The 10,448-nt window shown below is 57.8% G+C and overlaps 1 protein-coding gene across 1 annotated transcript in view; it reads left to right on the plus strand.

Annotated features, from left to right (window-relative positions):
- BCL11B (BAF chromatin remodeling complex subunit BCL11B) overlaps window positions 1-10,448 on the plus strand; it is a 77,874-nt gene that overhangs the window by 65,106 nt on the left and 2,320 nt on the right. Inside the window, exon 4 of the mRNA XM_029950917.1 lies at window positions 9,463-10,448. Coding sequence (XP_029806777.1) covers window positions 9,463-10,448 — 986 coding nt within the window. The remainder of the gene's footprint in view (window positions 1-9,462) is intronic.

The raw sequence follows: 10,448 nt of genomic DNA on the forward strand, positions 1-10,448 counted from the left end.
GTAGGTCCTTTCCGGAGAAGTCTACAGATAGATTTCAAGGGAATCTGACGACTCATTCGTCTATTTTGGGGAAGACATACTATTTCCAGCTGATTTGAGCGCCTTATGCAGCGGGGGGGGGGGGGAGTTCTCTAAAGATGATCTCGGGGAATGTGCCGTAGCTCTCCGCGCACGCCGTCAGTGAGCTGCCACATGCCGTGTCCCCCGTGTGTCCTGCCTCCGGCTCCTGCATCTCACTGCGGACGCCGCGTGCTCGCCCTTCCCCGAGATGCCCCCGCGGTCAGCGGTGCTGCTCTGTTTCAGGGCTCGGGCGGCTGCTTCCTGAGCCTGAAACGTGCACCTGGTCTGACCACAGAATCGAGCAGTTGAAATCGAGACTGTGTGGGGGGCGGGAATCTGGGGTGCATGGTGTCTGCAGCTGTAGTTGAATTCTGATACTTTGTTCCACCGAGAGCCTGGACCGCCCTGTTCCTGAGGCTGGCTCACGGGTCGAGGCTCCTCCAATGGCAGTCGGGCTGGAATGATAGGACTCCTGCTGGCAAGAGGGATTCGGAAGCCGCCTTGCTGGACTAGTGATCCTCATAGATTGGCTTTAACATTTTTTTTTATGTTTCTTTAATTTATTTTTGAGAGACAGAGACAGTGCGAGCAGGGGAGGGTCAGAGAGAGAGGGAGATACAGAATCGGAAGCAGGCTCTAGGCTCTGAGCTGTTAGCACAGAGCCCGGATGGGCTCAAACCCACGAACTGTGAGATCATGACTTGAGCTGAAGTCAGACAGACGCTCAGCTGACTGAACCACCCAGGTGCCCCCATAGATTGGATTTTAAATTTCCTCTTTGCGTCCCCCCCCCCCCCCCCCGCTTCCTTTCTTTATATCTTATGGTTTCGTAGTTTGGGAAGGGTGGATCTGGTCTCAGAAAGAGCCCTCCAAGCGCTTCCCCTACGTCCGTTGGTCCTACTGATGTTTTGTTGTGTGGAACAGTGTTTGACTCAAGTAGGCCTTGAATGTCAGTTTGAAAATCTAACTGTTTTTAAAGAAAGACATCGAAGTTTTCACTGAGATGGAATTTGATCTTAGCCGGCTCAGGTTCTTTGTGTGTTTTCATAGCCTCCTCGGGTTGGTCCAGTCCCGTGTCCTCTGCGTGCCGTGTGAATCTCCGTGCCTCTGCGTATGCCGTTCCCTCTGCCTGGCACACCCTTCCTCTCCTTCCTCTGCAAGAAGGTTCATCCTTCCCTCAGCATTCAGCTCCAGGACCTCCTCCTCTGACAGGCCTTTCTTTCTACACTGTCAGTCTCTACCTTCCTGAGTCCTGGGCCACATGCTCTACTAGTCACACCCTCTTCTAGTGACCTCGTGGCCTGAAGCTGTGCTAGAAATGTGTGGACCCAGCTGTGGGCTCCATGCAGCCGGATGGGCATTTCCGTGTCCCTTCATTCAGCACGGGGCCTGGCACACAGCCGACGGGTCCTGCATTTGTAGAGGAAGGGGTGGGGGAGGGGTGAATGGCTCAGTGGTATTGAAGACATCTTTTCATCCCCAGCCCCCTACCTGCGGCTTCCTGGAGGGGAAAGGTCATGGCCAGTCCCTCTGAATAGTGTCTGTCAGGTTGGCACCTAGTGCACGATGACTGGGTAGAGAATGAATGAATGAATAAGAAAGACATATCCCTAGAGCATTTGGGACACAGATTTCCTTGCGTTCACTAACTTCCTGGGTCTGCTTCTTTTACTTGAAGCAAGATTCACTAGTGGTTTTGTGCTGGGCTGGCTCTCTAGGGGAACGGTGGAGGTCGTGGGGGAGGCTGGAGTGAACTCCCGGCATATGAAGCCTGTGCCACAAGGATGCTGGCTGGGTGACCAGACTGTCCCCAAACACCGTGAGGCTGCGCAAAGTTTCCCCACCTGTTTCAGGTCCCTGTTGTCAGCCAAGGTGCGCGCCATTTCCTGCGTGAAGGCTGCGGCTTGCTGGAGCTCATGGGGTGGGCGCGGCGGTTTGCGGGCCTGCTCCGGGTCCCTCCTCCCTAGGGCCGGTGGTAGTGGCGTTTGTGGTTCCGTGGAGGGGACAGCCAGGTGCGTGTCTGGACACAACACGGGCCCTGGGCTCAGGCCCTGCGTGAATCTGGAGTCTGTGAACCAGAAGCATGTAAATGCACCTGTGATGAGACTTAGTTTCTTTCTTACCTGAAGTCTGGATGAAAACCCACTTTCCAAAGTTGCCGTGAGCATCGGCCCCTGAGCGCCCAAGGCCAGCACTGGGACATGCGGATCGCCGGCGAGCGGAACGCTCCAAGGCCAAGGCCAGGTTATGACCGTCCGTGTGGTCAGAATCGGGTAGTCTCCCCAGTGCGGGAGCACACTGGCCCGGGGGTGGGTAGGGGGGAGTTGATTCTCTGACAAGACGTTCTGCAGGCGGAGAAGCAGAGCAGGTATTGTGGGCACAGGGCAGGGCGGGTGCAAGCTGGCGTGCAGACACGTGGCCCCAAGCAGAGGACCAGGGGAGTGAGTGGCCGATGTGTAGGTGGGCAGGGGGCCCGGAGACGTATCCCGAAGGCGGCGTGCCTCGGGCCTCCCCCCGGGCAGCAGGGGCCGTGAGCCCTGTGATGCGGGAAGATGGGTGACCTGCTCGCCTGCTCTGCTGAGGGTGGCTCAGGGAGGCGGCGGGGTGGTGGCCTTGGCCCAGCGTCCAGGTGCTGTTTCGTGTGCCGATCAAGCGGCGTGTGAGCTGAATGCTGAGCTGAGCCCTGGAGGGCAGGCAGACTGTGGGGCCGGGTGGGGTCACCCAGACCTGGGCAGACACCCTTGTCCCGGTGGCGATGCGGGCGGCAGTGCGGACCTCGAAGAGATAGACGGCAGAGTTTTTGCGGGCCACCCACAGTTCTGTGCATAGTCACAGCAGCGGACAAGACCAGCGCGGTCCCTGTCCTCAGGGAGCATGGACTCCAGCCCAGATGAGGAATTTTAAATAAACAACCCAGGGCCAGTCATGTGGCTCGGAGCAGCTCCAGGCTCCCGCCTCCTTTGTTGCTCCTGTAAATAAATGGTTGTGGTGTGCGGTGATGAGGAGTGAACGGGGTCGTGTAGACGGGAGCCTCACGATGCAGGCTCTGAACCCAAATGCAGCTGAGCCCGTGCGTTCTCCCCGCTTCCACCGCGGCTGCCTGCCTGGCGGGGCTCGGTCTCTTCATCAGATGCCTGAGGGGGCATCAGGCGTTCCGTGGGCTCCTGCCACCTCGGGAGGGTACCTGCTGGATGCAGGGTGCCCGGCTCCTGTCTGTGCAGTGAATGAATGAAGAGCGGTGTGGTCCTGGCTCTCAGCTGGACACCCACTGCTGCCTAGTTAATCCCGCCCCGCCTCACCTGGCGCCCCATGTACCAGGCTTCTGTGCCCTGGGAGCCACCCACAGGAGGCGGCGGCACGCTCTATGTGGTGCTGAGGGTCGAGAGGACCCCGAGGCCTGGAGGGGAGAGCGCAGGGATAGATTAGCCATGTCTGCCCCCGGCGCTGGTGGAGGGCGCGGGCTCTGCTCACGGAGCCGGCCGAGGCAGGCCGAGCACCCGGGAGGCCGTACAGGAAAGGCATGTGGCACTTACCACCACCACCAGCACCAAGAAAGTGCCTCTGTTGCCCGATTCGCATGATGTCACCGAGTTGCTGCGGGGCGAGCCCCGCGCAGCCCATCTCCACTTTGGAGTTCGCACACAGCCTCCCCTTTACTGTGTCAGGTGCCTGGGTCTGGGGCCGAGGTCTGTGCCTTCTCTCTCTGGACCAGGCCTTTATCAGTCAGCACGTGGCTCCGACCGTCCTCTCTCTTCCGGTCCTCAGTGTCCTCATCCGGGACATGGTGCCCAGGACAGTGCTGAGCTAGGGGGGCTGCTTGGAGGGTCGGGTCCCGTCCAACTCAGCTGTGGGTAGACTCACGTCTGTGTCATTATTGTTCCCCTGGCTGTCCCGTCTCGCTCCGAGAGGCTGAGGTTTGACAGCGCGTCCACAGTGAGCAGCGGTGGTTATGGATTTTGTAGATGGCCACACTCGGAAACTACACAAACACAAAGCCGCTGGGGTGGCCAGCTGATGTTTTCTCTCTGGGATCACGAAAGGGGAGACCGTATTTAAACTAAGAAGGGGTCTGCACATCTGAGGGATAAGCGTGGTGATACTTATTATGGTTTTGGAACTGTGAGGACGGTAGTGTTCACAGTTACGGATGCTGGAGGGGGACTGGGTGGTTGGCTGGTGACCCAAGCGCTCTCTTTGGGGACTGACTCCCTGATGTCTGGAGAGGGGAAGGGGGACCCTGGGATCAAGCATTCTGCTCCTGCATCTGGGTCCTGGGTCCTTTGTTCTCCAGGGGCAGGCCTGTGGTAGCCCTGAGTGGGTTTCATAAGATGATTTGACCCTCTCCCTGAAGGGACACACCGTATGGCAGGAGAACCTCTCTTTTGGCCACTTTCATTGTAAAACAGGCCTTGACAAGTGTACAGAGAACGATCCATCCCTCAGGTGGCACCTCGTGCTGGAGAGACGGCCGGGACCCAGCCTGGGGTCGGGACCCCTGAGGAGAGGCCCGGCTCTTTCCCTGCCCCTCGGAGCTTTCATTTCCTCACGTGCCGGCAGGCTGCACCCTCCTGGCCTTCCTTGGGGGCCGTGTGAGTAACGAGATGCGCTAATGCACGCAAAAAGGCCAAGCGAGCCCTAAACCACTTTGCAAACCGCAGAGGGCCATGTGCAGCAAGACCCAGGCCTGACCTCTGCGGCCGGGCGTCGGGATTCCAATTTTGCTGCTGGCATCGGAGAACATGGCCCCGCTCGAGCTGGGAGTTTAGGCATCCTTGCTGCCCCTCTGAGCAGCAGGGGCCCACCGCATCTCCCGCAGGTGCGCGTGCCCTGACGGGTGGCAGCAGTTGGCCTTTGGAGAGACCTGTTAAACTAGCACGCTCAGTTACGGCCTTTTCATTGAATAATCACTCAGTTAAAGATGTGTGTTTTATTGAACATCCCCAGTACCTTTATTGGTATTAGAGTAACGGGCAGACTAAGGAGGACCAGTTATTTAAATGCTTATTAAAAACCAAACAAAACCAAACCAAACCCGACTCGCAGAGGGAGGCTCTCATTTCATCTGGAGGAGCCCAGGTGCCTGTCGGTTCCCAAGAGTCGCAATGAAAAATGTTTCCTCGATGTTTGTAAGTTCTCGATTCCCCAAAACCTCTAGTGCGTTGGGCAGGCTGCACTGAAATTCCTCCCAGGTTTCATTACTGCGGGGTGACACAGGAAAGCATCGCTGGAAATGCAGGCACCTGCCAGGTGCAAGGATGGATACTACACCCCGAAACCACCCACCTCTGCGCGCTGGTGCCCGATTGACGGTGCGCATCCACCTGCAGGGTCTCACTGGATACCTCCAACCCTCTTTGGAGGCAGCTGTATTGTTCCCGTTCTACTGATGAGGAAACCGAGGTGCAGAGAGGTTGTGATTTGATCGACTTCACTGAGCTGGGGATGCCAAGGCAGAGGCATGAGCCCACGCCGCCATCCAGGCTCGTGGGAAGGGGGGGGCTTCGGATTTGAGGCAAACATAAGGACCGCCTTTATGGCCATTCAAGCCAAGAAGATCCAGTCTGGATTTCTGCCAGCTGAGGAGTAAAAATGTCTGAGGAAGGAAGCAAGCAAGCAAGCAAGGACGGACATGGGCCCTGGCTTCTGAGTTGCCAAGCCTGAGTTAGTGATCCAATGCAGCTGACATTTCTCGGTCTCTAGGCCGGGTCTGACGTCACTTCAGAATAATCTAGGCATCCACCTGTCCCTCGGAACCTCGGCAGTCCCAGCGTGGTGGGAAGTGGGTCCTGTCTGGGCTGCTGGCAAAGTCGTGGCTCACCTCTGGGCAGGTGGCCCTGAGCCTGAGGCGGGAGGGGGTCCTCACCTCTGGTCCAAGGAAGGGGAGGGGAGGGGGCCGACCCTCTCGCCGAGGGTCCTTCCACTGCATTTTAAAAAATGAGATGCCGCCGAGTGTAAAATATTTAGTGAGTTTTCGAATAGGAAAATATTCTGAGTGGCTCTTCTTAGACTTCTGACATTGTTCACTTGTTGAAAGTGAGCAGCCCCTGGTGCTCAAGGCTACTTCTGGGCAAGAGAGCACCGTGAAGCAGTAATATGGAAACGAACGTTTTATTTTAAAAAAACAAAATAAAAAGGTTGGGGAGAGTGGAAAGACGGTCTAGGGAGGGCCTTTGAAAGCTGTGAGATTTTAGAAAAGTCCGAAGCTGTCAGATCCCGGGAAGGCCGTCGCTCCCCGTGAGTCTAGCCTTTGTGCGGAGGGAGGTCTGGGAAGCCAAACCACGGTGCTTTGCTCAGGGCGTGGGAAAAGGAGCCTGCGCCCGCATGAAGGGGGTCCCCCGGATCGATGTGACAGACGCGTGGCTCTTCCCCACCTGCCGCTGAATTACGGACAGGTAACTCCCTCCTTTGGCTGCTCCAGAATTTTAGCAGCATCTTCCCCCCCGCCTCTTCTTTTTCTTTTTCAAACAAGAAGTGGAAACATCTGAGCTCTTTAGAACACGTAGCTACATGCTTCCCAGCAGCTGCCATTTTGAGGTAAAAAAAAAAAAGTTTTAATCGGCCATTTTGGCGGAAGAGCAGTCTTTATGCCTGGCCTGCCGGGGAGTTCTGCGGTCTCTTCTGATACCCCCATTCCTCACCAGCGGTGGAACTTTCTAGAAAATGTGTGGCCATGAGAAGAAGAAACAGGAAATGCTCTGGAGTTGAAGCCCAAGGATGAGGATGATGAACAAAGAGATGGGGGGAAAGGAGGTGGTCCCACTTAAAAACATGACGAACTGAGCAGCTGTGTGCTGTAACTCGATTAATTAGAGTTTCCGAAGCCAAGGTGGAGGGTTCAGAAACGCTCTTTAATTTGAAGATCTGTGACCTTGTGGGACGTAGCACTTCATTTGCGATATTAGCTCCTGTGTCGTAAAGGGACATTTTATTTATCTTCTTGTTACTTATTATGTATTTATTCTGCTTTGCTCTAGAAAAGGGTTTGAGCAGGACTCTAAATATTATGGCTTCTGGCCAGCTCTCTTGTGAGGCAGTGTGAGGCGAAGGGTTCTGGTCTCCCAAGTACATTAACTAATAAGCTAGGACGGGAGGTGGCGTTTTCTTTGCCAGCTGAGGGACGCGCCGGAAGGGGAGGCCCAGGGCTGGTCCTGCGGAATGGCATCCCGGGAGAAACATGGTGGCCCAGGGCCTTGGGAGGCCTCCCTGCCATCTTCCAGGTGGGGAGAATTCTCCTCAGGGACTCCGGCGTGGAGAACTGTGTTACCCAGATGTACTGGGCACATTGGAGAAAGAAAATGGCCTCAGAAGATCTTCTTGAGATGTTTTTAAAAGCAAAGTGAGGGGCGTCTGGGGGGCTCAGTCGGTTGAGCGTCCGACTTCGGCTCAGGTCATGATTTCACGGCTTGTGAGTTCGAGCCCCGCATTGGGCTCTGTGCTGACAGCTAAGAGCCTGGAACCTGCTTCGGATTCTGTGTCCCTCTTGCTCTGCCCCTCGCCCACTCATGCTCTGTCTCTCTCTCTCTCTCTCTCTTAAGAACAAATAAAACATTAAAAAAATAAAATAGAAGCAAAATGAAACTGAACCTCAGAATTCTTTCTCTGTCCTTCCCCCTGCCCGCTGGGGTCTTGCCACCGCACACGTGTACACAGAAGAGGAGACAGTGACTGATGACCGTGGAGGACGTCACCCTTGGTTTCCGGCGGGGGGTGCTCTGGCCCAGTTGGTTGTGCGGTGTGGGAGGATCCCCGCCCTGGGCCCTGGACTGGCACGCACTGCATGGGGTGTGGAGGTGTCTGTCCCCCCCACTGCCCGAAGCTGTCCAGCCTACCCTGTGCAGGACTCCACGCGTGGGGTCCTTCAGCCGCTTGGTTTTTAGAGCTAAGCATGAAGTCCCCTGGAAACAGAATTCTCAAACAAGGCAAAACAAAAAAATGAATCTGTGTGTGGGATTTCAGAAGTCCTTGAGACTTTTGGGGAGAGCCTGAGACGGAGGAGGTCTTCTGATCGGCACGCTGCTCTACTGTCACGCCATCTTCCTGATTTGGGAATTCATTTGCGCCTTTGGCTTCCCCAGCGGGAATGAGGCTGCCATACTTTACCAGCGAGAAAACCTTCCAGGTCCCGGAAAGTTCTTCAAACAAAAGGGCTTTTTCAAGATCGTGGCTGTGATGTCTTGTTCTTTTTCTCCCTCCCCGGCCAGCGAGCGAATCTCAGGGTGGAAAGCAGGGCCTGCCCGCACCTGCCCCTTTCTAGGAAGCGTTAGCAGAGGTTCATACTGAAAAGGCAGCAGGTTTCACCGCAGGTTGAGGAGGGCGGCCACGAGACGGGTTCTGGATGAAACCTTCAGTCTCCATTTTGCGATGGCCCCGATGATGGACACGGACAGTAGCCGCTTTGGCTCAGTGCCCACAAGTGTCCACTGGGATTTGCTTCCGACGTCACCAGAGCCAGTATGTAACAAATCCACACTTGCCACCATTCATCCTGACCGGCCTCGTCAGATCTGACCTTCTCCCATTCGGTTAGCATTCTGGCAGAGGACTTCGTGGAGGCCAGTGGCCCCCTGTCCACCCCCCTCTGGGCAGCCCGTGGAGGCCAGCTTCCGTGGTGAGGGGGGTGTGAGGCCACAGGAGGCCTGGGGGGCAGCTGTCACACAACAGTGATCTTCTTATGCTAAATTCCTTCTATGTTTTCGTGTCCATGTTTAAATGTGACGGTGCTTTTGGCGAGTAGTGTGGTATATGAAATGCTAGAAGGTCCTTTAGCAAAATTCCCAAATGACGCGGAGGGATTAGCCTTGTCACTTAAAATGCCTGCCAGAACGGTGAGCTGCACGCGGAGAGTTCTGCCACCCTCATAACTGGGGGAGGCGATGTGACCGGTTTGTAGAGTATGTGCCACAATGCACAGGACCTTCTCCCCCCAACACACACAATCATCGGGGTCCAAATGTCACTAGTGCCTTGGAGGACAAAGCCAGGTCCGCTAAGGTTGTGGTGTCCCTGCTGTTTTATCATTGACATCGGTCATTCTCACAAACACGGCCTCATTTGGCTTCCGAGATGGTGGGATGAGCGCACCTTTGCTTCGTGGGGAGCAAGCCGAAGCCTGAGCACTGGGGGTGCTTGCTGCGGCCGCGCGGTCCCTCTGGGCTTTGTGGGGCCACCTGCCCACGGAGCCGGCTGCCTCAGCCCTGCAGCCCCTGCAGTCTTGGCCGGAGCGTCCACCACGTCGCCGCCTGGGCCGGCTCGGAGGGGGCCCCAGTGACTCGACGACTTGGTTCGCGCCCCCCCTTCCCCCCACCGTGCGCCTTCTGGTCTGTGGCCCCACGGTGCACTCCCTCTGCCTCCGCCGGCCGCTTCTCACGCTGTCTCTGCCTTTCTGTCCGTGTGTCTCCCCAGGTAAAGATGAGCCTTCCAGCTACATTTGCACAACATGCAAGCAGCCCTTCAACAGCGCGTGGTTCCTGCTGCAGCACGCGCAGAACACGCACGGCTTCCGCATCTACCTGGAGCCCGGGCCGGCCAGCAGCTCGCTCACGCCGCGGCTCACCATCCCGCCACCGCTCGGCCCCGAGGCCGTGGCCCAGTCCCCGCTCATGAATTTCCTGGGCGACAGCAACCCCTTCAACCTGCTGCGCATGACGGGCCCCATCCTGCGGGAGCACCCGGGCTTCGGCGAGGGCCGCCTGCCCGGCACGCCGCCGCTCTTCAGCCCGCCGCCGCGCCACCACCTGGACCCGCACCGCCTCAGTGCCGAGGAGATGGGGCTCGTCGCCCAGCACCCCAGTGCCTTTGACCGAGTCATGCGCCTCAACCCCATGGCCATCGACTCGCCCGCCATGGACTTCTCGCGGCGGCTCCGCGAGCTGGCGGGCAACAGCTCCACGCCGCCGCCCGTGTCGCCGGGCCGCGGCAACCCTATGCACCGGCTCCTGAACCCCTTCCAGCCCAGCCCCAAGTCCCCGTTCCTGAGCACGCCGCCGCTGCCGCCCATGCCCCCCGGGGGCACGCCGCCGCCGCAGCCGCCCGCCAAGAGCAAGTCCTGCGAGTTCTGCGGCAAGACGTTCAAGTTCCAGAGCAATCTCATCGTGCACCGGCGCAGCCACACGGGCGAGAAGCCCTACAAGTGCCAGCTGTGCGACCACGCGTGCTCGCAGGCGAGCAAGCTCAAGCGCCACATGAAGACGCACATGCACAAGGCCGGCTCGCTGGCCGGCCGCTCCGACGACGGCCTCTCGGCCGCCAGCTCCCCGGAGCCCGGCACCAGCGAGCTGGCCGGCGAGGGCCTCAAGGCGGCCGACGGCGACTTCCGCCACCATGAGAGCGACCCGTCGCTAGGCCACGAGCCCGAGGAGGAGGACGAGGAGGAGGAGGAGGAGGAGGAG

Source organism: Suricata suricatta, chromosome 9 (genome assembly GCF_006229205.1).
Source record: "Suricata suricatta isolate VVHF042 chromosome 9, meerkat_22Aug2017_6uvM2_HiC, whole genome shotgun sequence".
Taxonomy (NCBI): domain Eukaryota; kingdom Metazoa; phylum Chordata; class Mammalia; order Carnivora; family Herpestidae; genus Suricata; species Suricata suricatta.